The sequence below is a fragment of the Odocoileus virginianus genome, chromosome 3 (genome assembly GCF_023699985.2).
Source record: "Odocoileus virginianus isolate 20LAN1187 ecotype Illinois chromosome 3, Ovbor_1.2, whole genome shotgun sequence".
In the NCBI taxonomy this organism is placed as follows: Eukaryota; Metazoa; Chordata; class Mammalia; order Artiodactyla; family Cervidae; genus Odocoileus; species Odocoileus virginianus.
In genome coordinates, this window is record NC_069676.1 from 12,099,623 (window position 1) to 12,125,668 (window position 26,046).

General features: G+C 38.6%; 1 protein-coding gene across 3 annotated transcripts; it reads right to left on the reverse strand.

Moving 5' to 3' along the window:
* Positions 1-316: 316 nt before the first annotated feature.
* Positions 317-25,085, reverse strand: ZNF699 (zinc finger protein 699). Of its 3 annotated transcripts, XM_070463906.1 has the most exons (6): positions 24,645-25,085; positions 17,443-17,495; positions 16,101-16,227; positions 8,747-8,845; positions 7,886-8,069; positions 317-7,563 (listed from the first exon to the last, which is right to left on the reverse strand). In XM_070463906.1, exons 2-6 carry the CDS (start codon positions 17,488-17,490, stop codon positions 6,105-6,107), a joined length of 1,917 nt encoding a protein of 638 aa, XP_070320007.1. In that variant the 5' UTR covers positions 17,491-17,495; positions 24,645-25,085; the 3' UTR covers positions 317-6,104. The 3 variants fall into 3 exon arrangements, with proteins under 3 accessions (XP_070320007.1, XP_070320003.1, XP_070319996.1); XM_070463902.1 differs by lacking the exon at positions 8,747-8,845 and having other exon boundaries at positions 317-7,560; positions 24,645-25,083; XM_070463895.1 differs by lacking the exon at positions 8,747-8,845 and having other exon boundaries at positions 24,645-25,083.
* Between the last annotated feature and the right edge of the window lie 961 nt (positions 25,086-26,046).

The following is a 26,046-nucleotide window of genomic DNA, read 5'->3' on the forward strand; positions in this document are numbered from 1 at the left end:
CATCTCAAATGCATTGCAACTGATAATGTTAATATAGAATATTCTGATGGGATGGTTCTATAAGCAAACTACACAAAACAGAAGACAGGCACTGATATAAGCATCTAGCACAACTAGCTAGGAAAATATGAGAAAATTAAACCCAAATTCAGTAGAAGGAATAAGACCAAAAATTAAAGAATTATAAGTAGAATAAAACTGAGAGTTGATTCTTCAAAAACAATTAAAATATCTAAATCCCTACCAAGACGAAGAAAAGGGGGACCACATAAATTACCAAGATCAGGAATGAAAAAGGAGATAGTATCATTACAGCTTTTAGACATTAAAAATAAATTATAGGATTTTATTAATAACTTTAGGTCAACAAATTTGGAAAGTTATGGAATGGAGAGATACACTATAGTAAAACAAATACAAATTTTAAATAATCTTTTGTCTATTTATACATTCAATATAAATCACTACTAGAGTAGGAAATGGCAACCCACTCTAGTATTCTTGCCTGGAAAATTCCATAGACAGTGGCCCTGGCAGGCTACAGTCCATGGGGTTGCAAAGAGTTGGACACAACTGAGCATTACACACACACACACACAAATTCACCAGTAAAATGATTTTACAAAAGCTTCCTGTCAAGAAAACCCAAATATAGATTCCCTGGTGAATTCTTCCAAACATATAAGGAATAGATAGTAGATAGTTCAGATTTCATATAAAGTCTTCAAAACAGTTTCCAACTTTTATGAGGCAGCATGAACCTGATACAAAGCATACTGACATAAAAGAAATTACAAGACAAACCTCATTAACAAAGACACAGAAATAATTTTTTTAACAGCATTTGGAATCTAGCAAAATGAATAGGTTAAAGCTAATCTATAACATTCCCAAGTATGGTTTATTCCAGGAATACATATTTTCTTACCATTTGAAAATCAAGGAATGTAGTAATTCACCACATTAAGAGATCAAGGAATTATTTTTAAAGACCCTGACATAGACAGAAAAGGCACTAGATAAAATCCATTATCCATTAATGATTTAAAAAACTCTTCCCATATATATATACTTATGGCTGATTATGGATGATTTATGTTATTGTACAGCAGAAATCAACACAACATTGTAATGCAATTATCCTTCAATTTTTTTTAAGTTACAAGGTATTTTTTAAAAAACATCTTCACAATTGAGGAACAGATAGTAGAACAGAATTCCTTTCATTTTTAAAAGCTATCTGTGAAAAACATAACTATTATTATACTTAATGGAAAAATATGGAACATTTTCCCCTAAAATCAGGAAGAATGCAAAGATGTTCACTTTCATCATTTCTATTTATTACTATAAAGCAATGAGGCAAGAAAAAGAAAGGGTAAAATTTAGAAATCAAGTAAGACTTTCTTTTATTGGTGTTGACAAGATTGTATACAACAAAAATCCAAAATAACTCATAAATCATTTGAATAAATAATTTATAAATGTCATGGATAAAAGATCAATGTACAAAAGGAAATTGCAATTCTATGTGCTAGCCCCCAAAATCAAAAATTAAATAAAAATATTTACAAAGGAAAACATACCACAAGCCTAGAAATAAAGTTATTCAAGACCTCTACAATAGAAACTACAAAAAAAAAAAAGTTAAGAGGAATTAAAAATGACCTAGATAAATGAAAAATTATATTAGGCTCATCAGTTAAAAGACTTAGTGTTGTAAAGACATTAATTTTATTCACATTATTCTATAAAGTCAATGCAATTCCAAGCAGAGTCCCAAAAGATTTGTGAAAATTGCTAAGGAGATCCTAAAATTAATATAGAATCAAGTGGGAAATAGAGAAGGCATGATGATCTTGATGAATAAAAAAGTTGGAAGGCTCTTGCTACCAAGTATCTAAAAATATTGCAAAATTATGTAAAGACTGAGAAATCATCTTCAGCAATCAAAAGAGATGGTAACATAATCAAACCTTTCTGAAAGATTTCTTGAACTATGGCTGGCTGAGAGTTCCCAGCCTTCATAGCTCCCTCCCACTGCTAAGATCAGAGTAAGCATATTGTGTTGGCTAATGTTATTATTACATCTATTACTATACCCTATCTGCCCCTGCTGCCTTCTCCCTTCACCATATACATCATAAAATCAACCCTGAATATTCATTGGAAGGACCGTTACTGAAACTGAAGCTCCAATACTTTGACCACCTGATGCAGAGAGCCAATTGATTGGAAAACACCCTGATGATGGGAAAGATTGAGGGCAGTAGTAGAAGGGGGTGACAGAGAATGAGATGGTTGGATGGCATCACCAACTCAATGGACATGAGTTTGAGCAAACTCTGGGAGACAGTGAAGGACAGGGAAGCCTGGTGTGCTTCAGTCCATTGGGTCACAAAGATTCTGACAACTTAGCAACTGAACAACAAGATTCAGTGAGAAGCCAGTCCTAAACCAACCAAAGAAGCATACTCCTCTGGCCACAATGAGATAACAGTTGGCAAATAAGCCAATCAGATTGAACTGTAACAGGCATATTGGAATCAGTCACAATGATAACCACTCTCTTCTCCCTGACACATCAACCTGGAAAGAAAGCAGCTTGGATCTTCTGAGGGCCACTGTGGAGAGAAAGAGCCCACTTGGAAGAATAATTAATGCATAAAGATGCACAGTCAAGGAATGGAGACAGAATTCATCCAGCTAACATCTTTTTAGCTCCAGGATCCAGCCATCTCTGCAATTAGTTATACCCTAGGATTTTCCTGTAATCAAACTATTTAATTCTCTTTATAGTTTACAAAAATGAAAAGAATGGAGACAAGCCAGAGATTGGGGAAAACTATCTGCAATACAGGTATATATAGTATACATAATTTACATATATATAATAGATGTTTTATGTATATGTATGTAACTAGATAGAGACATATACATACATTTTAAAAGAATAACCAGAGGAAGGGCTTCCCAGGTGGTGTAATGCAAAAGACTCTTCCTGCCAATGCAGGAGACACAGGAGATGTGGGTTCAATCCCTGGGCCAGAAGATCCCCTGAAGAAGGAAATGGCAACCCACTTCAGTATTCTTGCCTGGGAAATCCCATGGACAGAGGAGCCTGGTGGGCTACAGTCCATGGGGTCACAAAGAGTTAGACATGACTGAGTGACTGATCATACACAAAAGCGACAGTTTTAAGACATGGCTCCCAAATTCTTTTATAGTCCTCTCATGAAAGTGAAGTCCACACTTCTTCTTTTGAATCAACTTGTAATCCTAAGTATGAATTGTAGCTGAAACTATTAATACCTACTGTTTCTAAAAACTTTTGTTACCCAGCCTATTGAAATGTCAGTTTCTTAGTTTTAAAATGGGGCCAATAAAAATTACAATTTTCTATATTTTTAGATCTCAGCTATGTATTCTCACATGCTTCTATATTCAGTGGCACAGGTATAGATCTCTTTTCTTATCTCTGTGGACTCTACACAATTTAATTTTGATTTCATGCAACCAGTTTCTCCAGGGACCAGGGGTGGGGAAAATGGGGAGATATTGATCAAAAGATGCAAACTGCCAGATAGAAGATGAATAAATTCTCAAGATCTAACTATAGTCAGGGCTTACCTGACTTCCCTGGTAGCTCAGACAGCAAAGAATTCACCCGCAAGGCAGGAGACCTGGGGTTTATCTCTGGTCAGTAAGATCCCCTGGAGAAGGGAACAGCTACCCACTCCAGTATTCTTGTCTGGAGAATTCCATGGACAGAGGGGACTAGAGGGCTACAGTCCCTGGGGTTGCAAAGAGTTGGACATGACAGATCAACTGAGCACACACACACACACACAACCATAGGAAACCTTTCAAATAGAAAAGGAACCAAAAATGGGTGAAATGCCTCAACAGGTATCCCCCAGAAAGAAGATATCCAGGGAACTGCCTGGTTGCCTAGTGGTTAGGATTCCAGGGTTTCACTATGATGGCCCAGGTTCAATCTCTGGTCAGGGAACTAAGAACCTGCAAGTCACACAGCCAAAAAAATAAAAATTAAAAAAAAAAAACCAGATATCCAAATAATCAATAAGCATATAAGAAAGTATTCACCATTGTTACATATCAGGTAAATGCAAATTAAAACCAGAAACAAAATAGTACACTCTGTGTTGAACAGCTAAAATTAGAAAGTGCTAATCAGGCATGTGGAACAGTTAGGACCTTCATTCATTGCTTTTAGGATTATAAGTAGAATTGCTTTTGAAAAACTGGAATACCTACCTAAACATAAAGTCTATCCTATGATTCAGTAATTTCATTCTTATATTCAAAGCACGTAACAAGAGACATAAGTTCATAGTCTGCCAAAATAGAAATTAAGAGGCAAATTAGACATTATATTGAAAAAAGAAGCCAAATGTAACTGTACATATTGCATCTTAACATTTACATGAAGATCAACAAGCAAACTTAATTATAATCAAAGCCAAAATTGTGGAGCAACATTTTTTAATATTTATTTATTTTTATTTATTTATTTGGCTGCGCTAAGTCTTAGTTTCAGTATGCAGGATCTTTAGATGTGGCATGTGAGATCTAGTTCCCTGATCAGGGATCAAACCCCAGCCCCCTGCACTGGCAGGCAGATTCTTAGCCACTGGACCACCAGTAAAGTCCCCAGAGAAATTATTGAGAAAGCAGATGAATGAACTTTCTGAAATCCTGGGAAAGTTCTGTTTGTCACAGTATTCAGTGTAAAATTTCATCAAGCTGTACACTTAAGATTAGCACACTTTCGACCATGTAGATGACAACAACCCTGATCCAAACTGGAGCCAACTCTATGCAGTCAACAGATGTGCCAGAGGGGCTGTAATATCAGCAAAATTACAATGCAAGAACTTACCAGAAAAATCCAAGCTGTGTATGACCATGATGGAGAAATTTATGGAGGTGTCTATGGAGTGGCTGCCTCTGAGACAATGAAAGTCAAGCATTTTGTGTTCTTCTTTGAGCCAGTACAGATCAGTGAGTCCAATAATTAGGGAAAAAGCTGGAAACTGAAGCTTGCCAGGCCCCCATGCATCGGTCTCCCTGTCTCGTTGGCCCCACAAACTCAGAATAATGGTTTCTTCCCTCTGCCTTCCAATTCTCACACAAACTCTTATTTTAGACAACTCAAACCTGGAACTAGATAAAGAACTGACTCTGGGAAATGCAGTCCCAGCCACGTCCAAAGTACCACAACATAAACCAGCCCAACCAACTTTACTTGTAGCTTTCCTGTTGCACGGTCTCTTTTATAAAAGTTCAAAACATTGAACAAAACATTTATCCCAGTCATAAGGATAAAGAAAAAAATACAAAAATACCATAACAAATGAGACTCTTCTATCAAGGCTTTTGCACTTATTGATTTCCACTGGATTACTTATTAGACAAGGAAAGCTTTTAATGGTAAAAAACTAATAATGTTTTTGTAAAAAAAAAAAAAGAGAGACGGGGAGAAATAGTGGGTAGACAATTTCCAGTTTCTGCCATACTAGATCAAAATGAAATTACCATTTACAAAAGAAACTACAAATACTGGAATGTCGATACCACAATGACTGTACACTTAAACAACAATGAGAATTAATCAGTAACTAATAATAGTAATAAAAGATCACTCATGCCTACATATAAAAAAATATACTTTAAATGCCCAATGGGTCCAGAAAACTCTGTAATAGAAATAACATTTACATCTGAACCAAAATAAAAGTACCTCATAACAAAACATATGTGGCTAGAGCTGAAAGGTATTAGAGGAAATTTACCACCTTAAACATTCATATCAGAAAATTAAAACAGGAAATCAATGAGCCAGCAGTAGCCCACTTTAAGAATGAGGCATTGATCTTTGCTTCGAGTATGAATTTTCTTAGAACACAATAAGTGATGGTCATGGAGGTATTACCACATGATTTACAAACACAGAGTTTCTCTCAGTTATGGGTTTTTCCAAAAGATGAGTGACAATTTCTTACATTCATAGTGAGTCTCCACAGTGTAAGATCTCATGTGCTGCTTAAGCTTTGAAAAAAGACATTCCCTCATTTCTTACTTTATAAATTTTCTCTAGTGTGAGTTTTCACATGTCTTCGAAAGTAAGCAGGACAAACAAAGGCTTTCCCACATTCCTTACATTCATAGGGCTTCTCACCAGTGTGGCTTCTTACATGTCTTCGAAAGGATGAAGGACAACTGAAAGCTTTCCCACATTCCAGACATTCAAAGGGTTTCTCTCCAGTGTGCATCCTTGTATGGACAGTCAGGTATGAAGAATGGCGAAAGGCTTTCCCACATTCCTTACATTCATAGGGTTTCTCCCCAGTGTGTGTTCTCATGTGGATCCTAAGGGCTGAGGGGTAAATGAAGGCTTTTCCACATTTCTTACATTCATAAGGTTTCTCTCCAGTGTGAGTTCTTATATGTACCGTCAGGTGGGATGAACTGATGAAGGCTTTCCCACATTCCTTACATTCATAAGGCTTTTCTCCGCTGTGAGTTCTTAAGTGTTCAGTGAGGGATGAGGAACGACTGAAGGCTTTCCCACATTCCTTACATTCATACTGCACCTTTCCAGTGTGATCTCTCACATGTGCTCGAAAGGACGAGGGGCAACTGAAGGCTTTTCCACATTCTTTACATTCATAGGGTTTCTCTCTACTCTGATTTTTCACATGTGTATTCAGGGAAGTGGGAAGATAGAAGGCTTTCCCACATTCAAGGCATTCATAGGGTTTTTCCCCTGTATGTTTTCTCATATGGATGCTCAAGGAGGATGGACAGTTGTAGGCTTTCCCACATTCCTTACATTTATAGGGTTTCTCGCCTGTATGTGTTCTAACATGTACAGTGAGCTTTGAGGACTCACTGAAGGCTTTCCCACACTCTTTACATTCATAAGGCTTTTCTCCAGTATGGATTCTTATATGTATGATAAGGTGAGAGGAGGAACTGAAGGCCTTCCCACACTCCTTACACTCATATGGCTTATCTCCACTGTGAATTCTTTTGTGTTTGGAGAGTGAGGAGGAACAGCTAAAGGCTTTCCCACACTCCTTACATTCATAAGGCTTATCTCCACTGTGAATTCTTTTGTGTTCTGTGAGGGATGAAGAACAGCTAAAGGTTTTCCCACATTCCCTGCATTCACAACTTGTCTTTCCTGCATGAATCTTCATATGTGCCCGAAAGAAGGAAGAACAACTGAAGGCTTTGGTACATTCCTTACATTCGTAGGGTTTCTCTTCAGTGGGAGTTTTCATATGCTTCTTAAAACAAGCAAAAAAATGGAAAGCTTTCCCACATTCCTTACACTGATAGGGTTTGCTACCAGTGTGAGACCTAATGTGATTCTTCAGGGATAAATGATCTATGAAGGCCTTTTTACATGCATGACACTCATAGGCTCTTACTTCAGTAGTTCTCTTGAGTACATTAAGGTGTGAAATTTGGCTGAAGGTTTGTCCACACTGATTTTCTTCATTATGTTTGTAGATGTTCTCAACCCCATGACTTCTTTCAAAAATAAAAAGCACATTATTAGTGGCAAGTAAATTTTTACCATTTTCAGTGACTATGTGTGTTTTTCTGCCCTGTCCAATGATAAGATGAATTATGACTGAGTTTTTGACTTATGAGATTTTTCTGATGGTTGCTCAATGATTTATGTGTCAAACATGGAAGGGCTCAAGTCTCACTTGTGAAAAAAATATCTTATGAAAAGTCTTTATGAAATTACAATTTTTGACCAAGTTTTAGATTTTTCTTTTTCTAATTCTGTGATATTTTAAGATTCTTTCCTGAGACACTACTTTTCTCTTATATGAATGGCACTTACCTCAAACGTCTCTCATGGGTTTTGTTCTGATAATCAATATCATGGTATTCCCAGATTTTATGTAAAATGGACAATGAGGAATCACTCCTTTTGAATTCCACTACATCCAGTTCATTGGATATTTTTTCTCCACAAGTATCTTGTGGAACGACTGATTCATTAACTTTAAGTTGAATCTTGAAACCTGAAATAAATTAGCAAAGGCACCCATAAGCAAAGGACTTTGGCAGTATGGCTGGTTCAGGACTTTGGTTAATAAGCACATGGTCAAAATAGTAAAGTGACTAGGAAATAATCCCATGAAGATGGAGACTGATGGTAGCATAAATAAGACACTACTAGGAGAACAAAACAAAAAGAAATGGAATAAAACACACAAGACCAAATACTACATTACAAAGAGGAAATGTGGTTTTTCCCAACAACAAGGAACAGGTGAGAGGACTGAAGAAAAGTCAAAATAGTAATCAAGGACTTCCCTGGTGGAACAGTGGATAAGAATCCACTTGCCAATGCAGGGGACACCTGTTCAATCCCTGGTCCGGGAAGATTCCACATGCCACAGAGCAACTAAGCTAGTGTGCCATAACTACTAAGCCCACAACCTCGAGCCCACAAGCAGCAAATACTAAGCCCAAGCACTGCAATTAGAGGGCAGTCTCCACACTCTGCAACTAGAGAAAAGCCCATGCAAAGCAATAAAGATCCAGCATAGTAAAAAATAAAAATTTTAAAAATAAATAAAATAGTAATCTAAGGTGTCTGTGGAAGCTCAGTTTCCTCAGACAAAACAAAGCTTCATTTTGATTTTATGTTATTTTTCCAAATGTAATATCCCCCAACCACATCAAGTATTCTTGCCTTCCTGATGCTCCCCCTGGATAGGTCTTTTCTCCACTGTCTCTAGGTCCTCCTCTTGTTTCCACTGTGAGATCAGATAGGGTTTGTGTAGTGGATACCCTGTCCACACAGAAAGGTATATCATAAGGGAAAACAATGAGTTACCACAAATATTTATATGAAACAGAGCAAAAACTGCTCTTCTGATACTTTAAAGCAAGTGATAGGGATAGAATAGGATAGTTATACAGGAAAGGATAGTTATGCAGAAGTCCCAGTAGTAGATTATAGATAAGTAGGGAAACCTAGGGAACTTTGAGAGACCAGTGGAAGTTAATGATGCTCAAAAAGCTATTAGACCGTGGTGGAACAAAGCAGCCTTCTTTAACTATAATGCCACTTATAAAAGCACAAGATATGGCCCAGGTCATTAGATGAAAGAAAAATGTCACCATCCTTCTAGTGATCTGAATAAGTGCTATGACAATGTGGCACCAGTGGTCAAAAATCTGCCTGCCAAAGCAGGATTTGTGGGTTCAAACCCAATGCTGGGAAGATCCTCTGAAATAGAAAATGGCAACCCACTCCACTATTCTTGCTTGGAAAATTCCATGGACAGGGGAGTCTGGTGGGCTACAGTCTATGGGATCTCAAAGAGTCAGACATGACTGAGCATGCATGCACACATGACAATTCTAGTTTGACCACACAGGGTCAGACATTCTGGTGCTTGATACAAAGAGGAGCTAGTGATGTAAGCCTGAAATCAACTCATAGAAGGCAGTCCTTTCCCCTCCCCCACTTTCCTTTGACAATAAAATTATAGCCCATTTAATCCTCAGTGCAGGGCTCCCTCACCTATCCACTTACATCTCTTACAAGCATCCTCTATTAATAAATCTACTTTTTGCCTATCAGTTTGCTTCTTGCTGTTCCTTTTGCACTGAGATACAAAAAAAATCTGACCTTTATTAAGTCCAGAAATCAGGTGTGTGATCTCAGTTGGAAGACCATGGGTTTTGGCCAGGCTGAAGTTCCAGCCTCATGAGTTTAAGTCCCAAACTGGATTTTGGCCAAGTTCAAGTCTTAGCATTTGAGTTCAAGCTCTGGCACGTGGGTTCAAGTCCCAATCTGAGGTGAACTGTTTCACAAGTGTGAGTTTAACTGCAACAAAATATCTAATTTATCTTTTAAGGGGAAGGGGCAGTCTGATGAATAGAACTGATCTGATATTCACACATACACCTCGATATTATTAGAAGCTGGTCCAATACTCACAGGCAGGATATTTTGTTCTCCTGTTGAAGATAAATAATCTCCAAATACCAATCTTAGACAAGGTTACTCTAATACCATGATAAAATGAAACAAAATAAGGCAACTTCATGATTTAGCCTAGGGACAAAGTATTACTAGAATTTCCCCTGCTTTCTGTCAGCATCCAATCTAAAATGACCACCTGTGAACTGGGGTGAGAGTGGCCCTCAAAAATTCATATCTAAATAGACCAATGGAACAGAATTGAGAGTCTAGAAATAGACCCACATAAATATAGTCAACTTTTCTTTGACAAAGGCTCAAAGGCAATAAACAGAGAAAAAAACAAGTCTTTCCAACAAATGGTGCTAAAACAACTACTAGACATTAAGGTACATTTTAAAAAAATCTTGATATAGACTTGCAAAAAATTAACTCAAAATACACAGGGAGGCATTCAGGGCTTTGGGACAACTTGGGGTCCCTCAATAGAGAGTAAAAAATTAGCTCAAAATGGATCACAAATCTAAATGTAAAAGGTAAAACTATGGAATTCCTAAAAGATAACAGGGAAAAAATGTAGATGCCCTAAGATCTAGTGATTTGTTAGATATGTGAAAATTAATCAAAGAAAACTTCACTAAAATGGAGTTGAGAGGCCAGAAGAGGAAGCTTTCATCTAATTCTTTACAACATTAATTACAGGGAGAATTGTCCATCAGAGACCCCAAGAATCACCAACTATAATCCTAACAGGAAAAGATGTACATCACATCTCCTATCAGAAATCACCACTTCAGCAACTCAGCCATCATCACCCTTAACTTTCACCTTTATCCAGTGGACTTTCATCCGAAACAACCTCTCCCAATTTCCTCATTTTTCTCTACAAAATTACATTCCTCTCCATTGTTCTGTGGACTTGCCTATGGCTTTTGTTATAGCTTTCTTATCTCAAATTGCAATTCCCCTGCTATTCCCAAGTAAACCATTTTTTGTTGGTAAAATAACATTATTTTTAAAGCCAACAAGTAACCTGAAAAGCACAATTCATGAAAGAAAGAACTGATAAGCTGGTCTTCATTAAAACTAAAAATTTTTGCTCTGAGTAAAACACTGTCAAGAAAATGAAAAGACATGCCACATACTTGGAGAAAATATTTGCAAAAGACACATGATAAAGAACTATTATCCAAAATATACACGGAAGTCTTAAAACTCAACAATAAGAAAATAACTTGATTTTTTTAAAAATAGGCCAAAGTAAGAATATACAATGGAGAAAAAGTCTCTTCAGCAAGTGGTGTTGGGAACACTAGACAGCTGCATGTGTATCAAGGAATCAACACACCCTCACATCATACACAAAACTACACTCAAAATGGCTTAAAAGACAAGACACCATAAAACTCCTATAAGAGAACACAGGCAAAATACTCTTTGACATAAATCATACCAATGTTTTCTTAGGCCAGTCTCCCAAGGTAAGAGAAATAAAAGCAAAAATAAACAAGTGGGGCCAAGTCAAACTTACAAGCTTTTGCACAGCAAAGTAAACCACAAAGCAAAAAGACAACCTACAGACTGAGAGAAAATATCTGCAAATGATGCAACTGACAAGAGCTTAATTTCCAAAATTAAGCTCCTTAACTCAAACAGCTCCTACAATTCAATAACAACAACAAAATTGAAAAACAGGCAGAAGACCTAGACATTTCTCTCTTAAAGAAGACATACAAATGGCCAATAGGCACAAGAAAAGATGTTCGTCTAATTACTAATAATTAAATAATTAATAATCTAATTATTGATGATTAATTATCTTATTATTAACTAATTAATTAATAATTAGTTATGATAATCACTAATTATTAAAATGCAAATCAAAACAACAATGAGGTTCCACCTCACACCAGTCAGAATGGTGATTATTTATTTATTTTTTTTTTTAGGATAAGTGATTACATTTTTATTTCTTTTTTTTTTCCATTTATTTTTTGATTATTTAAAAGTCTACAAATATGTATGCAAAGAGTAACATGGAAACTTACATTACCATATGTAAAATAGACAGCCAACAGGAATTTGCTGTATGGCTCAGGAAACTCAAACAGGGGCTCTGTATCAACCTAGAGGGGTGGGATAGGAAGGGAGATGGGAGGGAGGTTCAAAAAGGAGGGGATACATGTATACCTATGGCTGATTCACGTTGAGGTTTGACAGAAAACAATAAAATTCTGTTAAGCAATTATCCTTCAATAAAAAGATTAATTAATTTTTAAAAGTCTACAAATAACAAACACTGGAGAGGATATGGAGAAAAGGAAACCCTCCTAAACTATCCAGGAGATAGTGAAGGTAGTGAAGCCTGGGGTGCTACTGTCCATGAAGTCACAAAGAGTCAGATATGACTTAGCACTGAACAACCACCTACATTGTTGGTGGGAATGTAAACTTGTGCAGTCACTATGGAAAACAGTATGGAGGTTCCTCAAGAAACAAAAAGTACAGTTGCCATATGATCCAGCAATCCCACTCCTGTGCATATACCCAGACAAAATTATAATTCTAAAAGATACATACACCCCAACATTCAAACCAGCACTATTTATTACAATAGCCAAGACATGGAAACAACTCAAATGTCCATCAACAGATGAATGGATAAAAAAGATGCAGTATGCATATACAGTGGAATATTACTCGGTCATTAAAAAGAAATAAATAATGCTATTTGCAGCAACATGGATGGACCTAGGGATTATCATACTAAGCAAAGTAAGTCAAAAAGAGAAAGACAAATACCATACGATCTCACTTAACATGTGGAATCTAAAATACGACACAAGTGGAACATACCTATAAAACAAAAACAGACTCGCAGACGCAGAGAACAGACTTGTGGGTGTCAAGGGCAAGGAGTGGATTGGGAGTCTGGGATTAGCAGATGCAAACTATTATATATAGAATAAATAAGCAAGATCCTACTGTATAGCACAGGGAAATATATTTAATATCCTGTGATAAATCATAGTGGAAAAGAAAGTGAAAAGTGTTAGTCACTCAGTTGTGTCTGACTCTTTGCAATCCCGTGGACTATATACTGCCAGGTTCCTCTGTTCATGGAATTCTTCAGGCAAGAATACTGGAGTGGGTTGCCATTTCCTTCTCCAAAAGAATATGAAGAACATATATATATGTAAGTATAACTGAGTCATTTTGCTATACAACAGAAATTAAACACAACACTGTAAACCAACTACAGTTCAATAAACATTTAAGTTTTTTTTTTCCAATGGGCCTAAGACTTTAACAGATGCCTTACGAAGATGATGCCTTACGAAGATACATAGATAGCAAATAAGCATATGAAAAAAAAGATGTTCTACATTACCTGTCATCAGGAAAATGCAAAGCAAAACAATGAGACACCACTACATACCTAAAAGAATGGCCAAGTCCTGGTGAGGATATGGAGCTGGTGGGAATGCAAAATGGTACAGCTACTTTGGAATACAATTTGGCAGATTCTTACCGAATTAAACATACTCTTAGCCATATAAGAAAGCAATCATGCTCTCTTGGAGTTACCAAAAGGAGTTAAAAACACATCTACACAAAAACCTTCATGCGGATGTTTATAGCAGTTTTAATCATAATTGCCAAAAGGTGGAAGCAATCGTGTTCTTCAATGAGTGAATGGATAAACAGACTGGTATTGTACATCCAGACAACAAAATATTACTCAGCACTAGAAAGAAATCAGCCATCAAGCCATGAAGAGATGGAAGAGCATTAAATGCATATTAGTAAGTGAAAATTGTCAATCTGAAAAGGCTATATACTGTATGATTCCAACTACATGACATTCTGGAAAAGGCAAAACTATGAGAACAGTAAAAAGATCAGTGGCTGCCAGGAGTTAGGAGGGAAGGAGAAAAAAACTGGGGTGGAGGGGGATAAAGAATTTTTAGGAGTAGTGAAATTACTCTATGATACTATAATGGTGGATGCCTGTTGTTGTTTAGTCAATCAGTTGTGTCCTACTCTTTCATGACCCCACGGACTATAGCCCACCAGACTCCTCTGTTTATGGGATTTCCCAGGCAAGAATCCTACAGCGGATTGCCATTTCTTACTCCAGAGGATCTTCCCAACCCAGCGATCCAAACTGCACATCTGCTTCATTGTCAGGAGGGTTCTTTACTACTGAGCCACCAGGGAAGCCCATAATGGTGGAAATGTCATCACATATTTGTCTAAACTGTAACAAGATACAACAAAAGTGAACACTAATATAAACTTGAGATTTACCATGATAATGATGTGTCAATATAGGTTCATCAACTGTAATAAATATACCACTTTGGTAAAAAGCAGTGCATTTATGGGCAATCTTTGTACCTGCCTGTTAATTTTGCTGTGAGCCTATGAACTGCTCTAACAAAAATAAAGTATACTGGGGGGGTGGGGGAGGAATCCATGTCCACCCAGAATTCAGAACATTACTTTATTTAGAAATAGATATTTGCAGATGTAATCAAGTTAACATAAAGTTATACTCGATTGGGGTAGGCCCTAAATGCAATTACTGGGGTCCTTACAAGGACAGAAAAATGTAGAGACAAAGGACGAAGGCACTATGAAGATGGAGGCAGAGATTAGAGTGATGTGGCTACCAACCAAGGACTGCCAGCAACAACCAAAGGCTAGGAAGAGACAAGGAGGGATTTTTCCTGAGCCTTCAGAAGGACCATGACACCTTGATTTCAGACTGCCAATCTCCTGAAATTTAGAAGAGTAAACTTCACACTTACCTGGTGGTACAGGTGGTACAGAAGATGCCTGCCAAGGCAGGAGACACATGTTCAATCCCTGGTGCAGGAAGATTCCACATGCCATGGAGCAATTAAGCCCATGTATCACAACCACCGAGGCCCTCGTACTAAAGCCTGGGCTCCCCGACAAGAGAAGCTACCACTGTGAGAAGCCCATGCACCCCAACAAAGAGTAGCCCCACTCACTGCAACTAGAGAAAGCCCAAGTGCAGCAAGGAAAACCCAGCACAGCCTAGATAAATAAAATAGTTGTCTAGCTATAGAATAAGACTGGGGAGTAGAGGTGGAGGAAGTTTTTTAAAAAGTAAAAGAATAAGCTTCTGTTGTTCTTAGCTACCCAGTTTGTGGCACTTTGTTATGGAAGGCCTAGGAAAACGGAACAGCTTGTTTTCATGGACCTACCCACAAGTTATTCGACCTAAGTATTAAATCCTATAATATTTACTTTCTAATACACTGCATTGTTCCCCATGACATGTGCTTCTCCCTCACTGCTCCAAGGAATAAATCCAACTTGTTAAACTGGTGGTCTTCGGGTACAGAGAATTAACAGCAGTAAAATTCTCAAAAGGTCCCAAACCACCAATTTTCTCCCTGTCCCCCAAAGTGACCCCTGAAGTCTGTGCCCACACTATACTCACTAAATAAGCCTCCTTGAGGATTCTGACCACAAGAAAAAGGAAAAGCAGGTTCAATATATATGTTTATTTTCTTTCTTTTCTTCATGTTAATTTCATATTTATCTTCTCCATTACTGAAGCATTTTGAATACAATGACATCTTATCGTCCATAGTACATATTCAAAAGGGTTTGATACAAGTTCATCCTCAAAAAAAAATGCTTACAGAATGAAAGAATGAGAAACCACTACAATATTGTAAAGTAATTAGCCTCCAACAAATAAAAATAAATGGAAAAAAAAAACAATGAAAGAATGACTGAATGAAGAAAAATAAAGCTTTCAGTACCCTGAGAGAAAATGAAAACTTTACAACCCTGAGAAAATGAAAACTCTGTATTCAGTGCCAGTGGCAAAATGGGTAAGGAAATTTTCACTAATTCTTTTGCTTGTTTTATATTGGTGAACTATTTTAACAATACACATGTTTATTTTCATGGTGAAGCCACTAAACCATAAGCTACTTGGTGTCAGTGACCATGTCTGTCTTATTTAACAATTTATTCCAGTTTTTCAACCCAAATCCTAGAAAAAGGGCAATTTATAAGAAAAAGCTGTTTTCTAAATAACAGAATGTTGGAAGAATGTTGCCATTCTTACCTAATGAGGCCAGGTTCTGGAAGTTTTCCAGCATCACATCTCTGTAGAGGTTTCTCTGAGCGAGATTCAGCAGAGCCCACTCCTCTTGGGTAAAGTCCACAGCCACATCCTCGAAGACCACTGTGTCCTAAAACATTCCACATACTTTGTTCAGAAAGGTACCAACTCCCCCAGCATGTGCAAGAGGGTGAATGAGGCTGACACTACTGGAGAACTGAGAATCAACTCACAAGAGATTCAGAAGGTTCTTTTCTCGCAAATATCTACCCTAGGATTCAGTCATCAGATCTTTCTTGTTCTATCTAAGCATCCTGACTGATCAAATTCTGTTTCATAGGTTTAACAACATTTTTGAAACACTAAATTTATCTTTCCACTGTTTGATGGGGACTAATTCTACTCTTACAATAATCAAGAACATCCAGAACACATTGCAGATATGACAGAAATGCTCTAAAAATGAAATAACAATTTCCACATTGAAAGAAGCAAAAATCCCTTGTTAGAGGGACTTCCCTGGAGGTTCAGGGCTTAAGACTGTATATTCCAATGCAGAGGATGTGCGTTCAATCCTTGGTTGAGCAGCTACGATCCCACATGCCTTGAGGCCAGAAAACCAAAACAGAAAACAGAAAAAACAACCATAACAAAACATCCTACTGTAAAGCAGAAAAACTACTGTAACAAAAAAAACCATTAAAAAAAAATTCCTTGTTACATAAACAAGTTCACCTGCTTCCTTATTCCCCACCATAGCAATCAGCACAACATAAAACACTAGATAAAATTTGGATGAAGCTTAAATCCCCAAGGGATAAGGACCTTTTCTTTTTTCCCCCCATATACCTGGGGCCCAGAAGTCAGCAAGAAGCACAACATTCAACCCAGGCCCACAGTCAGTCATATTTTCTTACACTCTAGGCTCAGGAGCTGTAAATTATAGAACATGATCTAAAATCAGTCTATCACTTGTTTATATACATAAACTTTTACTGGGATACAATAAAACATTTGTTAATACACTGTATATGGCTGTTTTCACACTAAAATGGCAGAACTGATGGGAAATCCCTGGCAGTCCAGTGGTTAAGACTCCATGCTTTCACTGCTGAGGGCACAGGTTCAATCCCTGGTCAGGGAAATAAGATCCTACAAGCTGCCCAAAACAAATAAACAAAAAACAATAAAATGGCAGAACTGAGTAAAATAGAAACTATGGTCTAAAATGCTTACTATGTGACCCAATGTAGGAAAAGGTTGTTTATCTCTGCTCTAAATTTAGGACATAGATAACCTGATGGAATTGAAATATTCTTTTGGAGAATTATTAGCTCTTACTTACCTGTATCACATTTTTCTGTAACTCAGCAGCTCTTCTCTCTTTCTCCATATTCCCTTCATGAAGAAAGAAAAAGTATTGAGATGTTACAGCTGAGACAGGAGAAAGAAGACATGAGAATCTGGGTATCCCCACAGTCTTCACAATCAAGACTGTGGATTCGGCAGCACATCTGTTATGAGTGATCATTCTCCTCAAAAAACACACACACACACACAAAGCCCCTGCACACCCAAGCAAATACACATTGATCTTGTGAAAAAATGGAGCAAGAAAAAAAAATAGTAACTTACTTACAAAACAGAAAGAGACTCACAGACATAGGGAAGGAGCTTATGGTCGCCAGGGGGAAGGATAGGGGAAAGGGATAGTTAGGGAGTTTGGAATGGACATGTACACACTGCTATATTTAAAGTGGATAACCAACAATGACCTACTGTGTAACACACGGAACTCTGATCAATGTTATGTGGAGGCCTGGGTGGGAGGGGAGTTTAGGGAAGAATGGATGCATGTATATGCATGACTGAGTGCCTTCCTTGCTCACCTGAAACTATCACAACATTGTTAATTAGCTACACCCCAATACAAAATAAAAAGATTTTTTCTTTTTTTTTTTACAGTTTTTAACATTCTTTTATTTTTTTTTCCGTTTACTTTTATTAGTTGGAGGCTAATTACTTTACAATATTGTAGTGGTTTTTGCCATACATTGACATGAATCAGCCATGGATTTACATGTGTTCCCCATCCTGAACTCCCCTCCCACCTCCCTCCCCATCCCATCCCTCTGGGTCATCCCAGTGCACCAGCCCCGAGCATTTGTTTCATGCATAGTTTTTTTCTTTATTTGGAGCAATTTTATCTCCTCAAGAGCTAGAAACAGTCCTCTCACTCTTGTAGATCATTAAAAAGAAAAAAAAAAGATTTAAGAGTCCATTTTGTAAGTAAGTCAGCTGGAGTCTAAAAACATTTAGCTGTCAATCTGCCCATGATAACGAAAACATTAAAAATATAAGAGAATGCCTTTAGTAGTAAAAATATACACTCCATCTCAAAGGAAAGTGTGACTTGTATGCCAGATCTCCACCCAATATTTATTTCTGCACCGCCTGGCAAGCCAACATGTATTACTACTCAATCTCTGACTATGAGATCCTCCCCCTCCTAGGACTGCAGGGTCTCCAAAATCTAGTTTTTGAGAAATAGCACAACTGACTGAATTTCACACGCAGGTGGCAGAGAAGACATCTCATGTTAAATTCTGCCTGTATAGGAGGTATAGCCATAGCTGAACAAGAATACCTGAAGTGAAGTTGGCATATGTGTCATCTCTGACAGTGGCATCCACAGTACTAGTGCATGAATTTCAAATAATGCAAACACAGCAGTCTCTTTCACTTCAGTGGACCAAATATGTATTGTAGAGCCAACAGAAACTTAGTCACATAGACGTGTGCTCAGTGTTATCCAAATAGAAAGCTGCTGAGGGAGGGTGTGTATCCAGGTGTATTTACCTTCAAAGCTAAATGCCCAAAGAGTGTGCTTCTGAATATATACCTTATAATTTAGTTGTCAGTGAGGCCCCTATGCCCTAACATTACTGGGCTCTAGCCTAGAATGCTGTCGGGCACACTATGGAGAGTAAACAAATGAAGTATTCCCTTCAACTGTTTTATCTTTGAGCTCCTTCTCTTTTTTAATAATTTATTTTTAATTGGAGGGTAGACTTTTCAGAGTCCCTTGGACAGGAAGGAGATCAAACCAGTCAATTTTGAAGGAAATCAACCCTGAATACTCATTGGAAGGATTGATGCTGAACCTTCAATATTTTGGCCATCTGAGGAGGCTGAGAAAGATTGAGGGTAAGAGGAGAACGGGATGACAGAAGATGGATGTCAGCTGCATGGTATCACCGACTCAATGGACATGAGTTAGAGCAAACTCCAGGAGATAGTGAGGGACAGGGAAGCCTGGCATTCTGCAGTTCATAGGGTTGCAAAGAGTTGGACACAACTTAGCGACTGAATGCTTCCCTGGTAGATCAGCTGGTAAAGATCTGCCTGCAATGTGGGGGAGACCTGGGTTCAGCCCCTGGGTTGGGAAGATGCCCTGGAGAAGGAAACAGCTACCCACTCCAGTATTCTGGCCTGGAGAATTTCATGGACTGTATAGTCCATGGGGTCGCAAAGAGTTGGACACGGCTGAGTGACTTTCACTAGTGACTGAACAACAAATGCTTTACAATGTTATGTTGGTTTCTTCTATACAACAAAGTGAATCAGCTATAAATTACATATATTCCCTCCCTCTTGAGTCTCCCTCCCACCCATGTCCATCCCACCCCTATAGGTTGTAACACAGCAGCAAGCTGACTCCCTGTGCTACACAGAAGCTTTCTACTATCCACTGTCCACATGGTAGCATACATATGTCAATGCTACTCTCGCAATTCATCCCACCGTCTCCTTCCTCCACTGTGTCCACAAGTCCATTCTCTATATTTGCATCTCTATTCCTGCCCTTGAGCTCCTTCTCTGGACTAAGCCCTATGTCTTCAACAAGGATGCTCCCCTTAAGTTCTCTACCTCCTGCTCCTTCATCTCATGTTTATTTAGGTAATATTTGCCCTGTCCAACTATGTGCAGTCAGAGGAGACACAGCACTGAACAAAACAGAAAAATCCTAAAGTGCTTGGGTCTTAAAATTATTTTAAGGAGGACCAGTAAATTAACAAAATATTATCAGGTGATGGTATATGCTATATAAAAATATATCACATTATAGGGATAAGGAGATACACACACATTTATCTTTAGCAAGTCAGGACCACTTATGTGACAGGGTAGAAGCAGGAAATTAAAACAACTGCTTTAGGACTTCCCTGGTGGCCCAGTGGTTAAGAATCTGCAGGGGCCAGGGGTTTGATCCCTGGTCCAGAAAGATTTTACATACCACAGGGCAACCAAGCTGTGCACCGCAACTACTGAGCGAGCACTCTAGGGCCCTCACGCTGCAACTACTCAGCTCACAAGTGGCAACTACTGAAGCCCGCACACCTAGAGTCTGTGCTCTGCAATGAGAAGCCACCACCATGAGAAGCCCACAAACTGCGGGGAGCCAGCCTGACCGCTCAGGCTCCTTCTTGGCCCTGAGAGAGATCAAGAGGTCCCTCTCTGTCCCGCCACCCCTGATTTATTAAAGTACAGGTTGACCTTTCTCACCTCCCTCAAGGAAATTGCTGTAGCGACCTTTTACCCATTTTCCTGATGAGATTGTCAGGCTCCTGTGTATGGTTTATGTCTAAGTAATCCTTAGATAATCTTTAATTGATTGTGATCATGATAATCTTTTAACTGATTGTAATCATACTAAGACGCCACTCCCTTACTCATATATAAGCATGTCACTCCTCAATAAAGTTGGCGGTTGGCAGTTGTCGGTTGTCGGTTACAGTCGAGAGCTGACTCCGTCCCTCTCAACCCCATTCTTTCCTAGTCTTTTCTTTCCTAGTCCTTTCTTTTATTTCTCAGGTATTTCGGCGATTGCGCCCGTGACCGGTTCGTTTGCCGGCAGGCTCCGGCAACAAACTGCAAAGAAGAGTAGCCCCCACTTGCTACAACTAAAGAAAACCCACGCTTGGCAATGGAGACCCAATGCAGCTAAAAATAATTTTTTAAGAATAAATAGAACAACTGTTTCAAACAACACAAGAAATCAACAGCTGGTGTGGCACATATATTTATGCACAACTGACCCTCAAACAGTTGCAGGGGTTGGGGTACCAACCCTCCGGCAGTGGAAAATCTGAGTTTAACTCATAGTCAGCCCTCAGTATCCAAGGATTCAACCAATGGCCCATCCTGTAGTATTTGCAGTATTTAATAGTAGGGGGGGGAAAAAATCTGTATATAAGTGGACACATGCATTTCAAACCCATGTTATTCAAGGGTTAATTGTATTTATAAACATCATCAATTCCTATAGAAGAAAAATCAGTAATGATAGGTTAACCATTGATGTATAATGGCAGAAAAACAACCGCATAAAGGTGTAAAAAAAAAAATATATATATATATATATATACACACATATATATGACAAAATTAATGATATTTTTTGGAGAAGGAAATGGAGACCCACTCCAGTACTCTTGCCTGGAGAATCCCATGGACAGAGGAGCCTGGCAGGCTACAGTCCAAGGGGTCACAAGTGTCAGACACTACTTAGTGACTAAACCACCACCAGTGATATTTTTAAAAACTTAGAATCAGAAAAGCTAAAATGGCAATACTACCCAAAGCAACCTACAGATTTATTGCTATCCCTATCAAATTACCCATGTCATTTTTCACAGAACTAGAACAAATAATATTAAAATTTATATGAAATCATAAAAGACTCAGAATTGCCAAAGCAATCCTGAGGAAGAAGAACAAAGCAAAAGGCATAAGCGTCCCAGGCTTCAGACAATACTACAAAACTACAGTATTCAAAACAGTGTGGTATTTGCACACACACAAAAAAAAACAAAACAAACATACAGATCAATGGAACAGAACAGAGAGCCCAGAAACAAATCCATATGCCTATGGTCAATTAATCATCAACAAAGGAGGCAAGAATATACAATGGGAAAAAGACAATCTCTTCAGCAAGTGGTGCTGGGAAAGCTGGACAGCTGCATGTAAACCAAAGAAATTAGAACATACTCTCTCCCATGGAAAAAAGGGAACCCTCCTACACTGTTGGTAGGAATGTAAATTGGTACAACCATTGTACATTGGTACAACCATGTAAGGTTCCTTAAAAAACTAAACACAGAACTACCGTATATCCAAAAACCCCACTCCTGGGCATATATCTGGAATAAAGCAATTCAAAAAGATACATGCATCCCTATGTTCAAAGCAGCACTATTCACAACAGTGAAGTCAGGTAAACAACCTAAATATCCGAGGAATGGATAAAGAAGATGTGGTACATATAGAAAGTGGAACACTACTAAGCCATTTTTTTTTTCCTTTTTTTATTTTTATTAGTTGGAGGCTAATTACTTTACATCATTACAGTAGTTTTTGTTATACATTGAAATGAATTAGCCATGGATTTACATGTATTCCCCATCCCAGTCCCCCCTCCCACCTCCCTCTCCACCCAATCCCTCTGGGTCTTCCCAGTGCACCAGGCCCGAGCACTTGTCTCATGTACCCAACCTGAGCTGGTTATCTGTTTCACCCTAGATAATATACATGTTTCAATGCTGTTCTTTTGAAACATCCCACCCTCGCCTTCTCCCAGAGTCCACAAGTCTGTTCTATACATCTGAGTCTCTTTTTCTGTTTTGCATATAGGGTTATCGTTATCATCTTTCTAAAGTCCATATATATGTGTTAGTATACTGTAATGGTCTTTATCTTTCTGGCTTACTTCGCTCTGTATAATGGGCTCCAGTTTCATCCATCTCATTAGAACTGATTCAAATGAATTCTTTTTAATGGCTGAGTAATATTCCATGGTGTATATGTACCACAGCTTCCTCATCCATTCGTCTGCTGATGGGCACCTGGGTTGTTTCCATGTCCTGGCTATTATAAACAGTGCTGCGATGAACATTGGGGTGCACGTGTCTCTTTCAGATCTGGTTTCCTTGGTGTGTATGCCCAGAAGTGGGATTGCTGGGTCATATGGCAGTTCTATTTCCAGCTTTTTAAGAAATCTCCACACTGTTTTCCATAGTCAGCCATTTTTTAAAAAAAAGAAAGGAATAATGCTATTTGCAGCAACACGGGTATAGCCAGAAATTTTCACACTAAGTGAAGCAAGTTAGAAAGTGAAAGACAAATACCATATGATATCATTTATATGCAGAATCTAAAATGTGGCACAAACAAGCCAATCTACAAAATGGGAAAAGACTCAACAGATACAGAGAACAGATTTGTGGCTACCAAAGGGGAGAGGAGATAGGACAGGGATGGACTAGGAGTCTGGAATTAGTAGATGCAAACTATAGAATGGATAAACAACAAAGTCCTATTACATTGCAAAAGGAATTATATTCAATATCCTAGGATAGACTATAATGAAAAAGAATATATTATATAAAAAAATAATGTATATACATGTATAAGTCATTTTGCTACAGAGCAGAAATTAACACAACATTGTAAATCAACTATACTTCAATTTTAAAAAATTAAAGTGAAAAAAGTTAACAAAACTATAAATACAAAACCTGTTTACATCCAGTCATTAAAGGAAAAAAAAAAAAAAAAGCTGTTTAGAACATATCTACAAAGGAAACAGAAGCTACAGACTTTTACAGACAGATTCACCAAATAAGTAAAGGATTCATAATTCCATTTCTTTGTTGTTGAGGGGGTGTTTTCCTGTGTATTTCCAAGATGAGAAAGGGACTCAAAACTCAAATATGTGTGTATTTATGTACATGTACACACACACACACATATGAAAGATGTCATTCGTATACACAAGGGCAAAATATTAAAATATTAAGTATAGTCCAGGAATGAATAATGAAGATAGTAATCACAAACTAAGTTCATTTCTCCTAGGACTGATGGGTGGTTAAAATGATTTATATAGTTAAAACGATAAATATAATTCACATCAATAGAAAAAGATCATATGACTCATCCCCTTCAATACAAAATAGTGACTGATTTCTATCAATATCCATTGATGATAATAATTTAACCCACTAGGACTAGACGGAAATAGGCTTTAATTAGAATATATATATATATATATAATCTACAAACACCTATAGCAAACATCCTATTTAATAATGAAATGACAGAATTCCCTCTGGGATCAGGAACAAGGCAAGGAGGCAATTTATATGCTTTCTACATTGAACTGAAAGTCCTGGCAAATGCACTAAATAAACAAAAATATAAGGTACGAGGAATAAAAAAGAAAACGCTAAAACTGGCATATGATCACACTTGCGGTGTGAAATTCAAAAAAATTCTAGGATAAACGACTAACATTCAGAGCGGCAACTGGCAAACGGGGGTTAAAAAGATACTAAATAATCAGTTCACTAGTATATAGCTGAATATAATGTAGCAAACTCACTCCCACAGTTCGAGAAAAAGAAATCAAAGGTTAAAACGTATCTCTTGCACCTGGAAGGGAGAGATGCGAACGGAGTTAAGCAAACGTCACCCCGCACTCACCAAACAAACCGAAATCCACAGACCCGCTCAGAGACGAGGTTGAGGCTCACGTCCCCGTGACCGAATGTCAGGGATGCTTTTCCTTTCCGGAAAGAGCAGAGGATGCTTTTGGAGGCCGATTAAGTACGAGAATGGCTCTTCAACTCTTGCCTGCAGCCGATTCACCCCGACTGCTTGGACCCTCACAGAGTTCCTGATTCAGTGAACTTGGGACCAGCCGCGGCTGCTAGAGACCCCGGGAGCGGCAGGGAGCAGCTCCCGGCGGGAAGCCCAAGCAGCAGTCTTTTGACCACTGATCGCAAGGGCGAGTTCTCCACCTCCTGAGCACCAGACTTGGGGCTGGCTGGGCAGAACTCAGGCGAAAATTTGCGTCAGATTTAGACAGAGATGCAAAAAGACAAGGCCGCCCGCTCGCGCACGCGCAAAAGCGTGCTGCTGCTTCCGGTTTCTGAGACACGTACAGCGTTAGGGGCGGGGTCTCGGGAGCTGGGAAAAGGGAGGGGGGGGGGCGGTGGCAGCTTCCAGCAGCAAGCGGAGAAGTGCTAGTTTCTTACAGGGAGAGACGCGACTGGGTCGTGGAGCCGGGTCAGCCGAGGACTTGGCGTTGGATGACGCTGGAGCGGGACCAGGCCCGTGGCGGGGCTTGGTTGACTAGGCTTGTGGGGCGGAGCTGGGACGCGACCAGGCCTAGGGGCGTGGCTTAGTTATATTCCCCTGTGGGATCTTAGTTCCCCAATCAGGGATTGAACCTGTGTTGCCTGCATTGCAAGACAGAATCTTAATCACATGCTTAACCACTGGACCATCAGAGAAGTCCCGAGGTAGTAGGTTTTGCTGAGCCCATGCATAACTTTCATCTCTGCCACCGTGGCTACTTTGTTCAGGAGCCCACTGGGGAGACGAGCAGCTGGAAAAGGAGGCTTACTGGTATCCACCGAACCAGTTATCCTATTGTCATAGTCACTCTGCAGATATAAAATGGAACCCGCACCCCAGACTTTATTTGCATGTCAAGATATTATGCCACACACACATACACCAAGAGGGTATGAAAATGTTTAAAACTTACATTACAAATGACCCTTGGGTCAGCAGAGTAAAATAACTCTACTTGTGAGTTGCCATCAAACATCCAGTTTTTTAAGACACTAGAGACATATTCTCCACCATTAATTTCTCTCAGTCTTCCATGAACCTTTCTTGGAGCAATAAAAAGTTCTCAGTGGTGGGATTTACCAACCATATATTTCCATGTTCTCTCCCACTCCTCTTTTCTCCCAAATCCTCAACACATCTTTCTCAGTTCTTTATCCCCACTAGCCTATTCAGATGGGAACTTTTGACTCAGTGAAGAGCCACTATTAGATTCTCACCTGGAAGACTTTTTTCCCCTTTTTTAATC

Coding starts and splice junctions, on each gene's coding strand:
- ZNF699 (XM_070463906.1), bottom strand. CDS start 17,490: ATGGAGAAAGAGAGAAGAGCTGCTGAGTTACAGAAAAATGTGATACAG. Junction 16,228..17,442: donor TACAGAAAAATGTGATACAG/GTAAGTAAGAGC, acceptor GGAATGTTTTAG/GACACAGTGGTCTTCGAGGA. Junction 8,070..8,746: donor CCAGGGGGAGCATCAGGAAG/GCAAGAATACTT, acceptor AATTTATTTCAG/GTTTCAAGATTCAACTTAAA.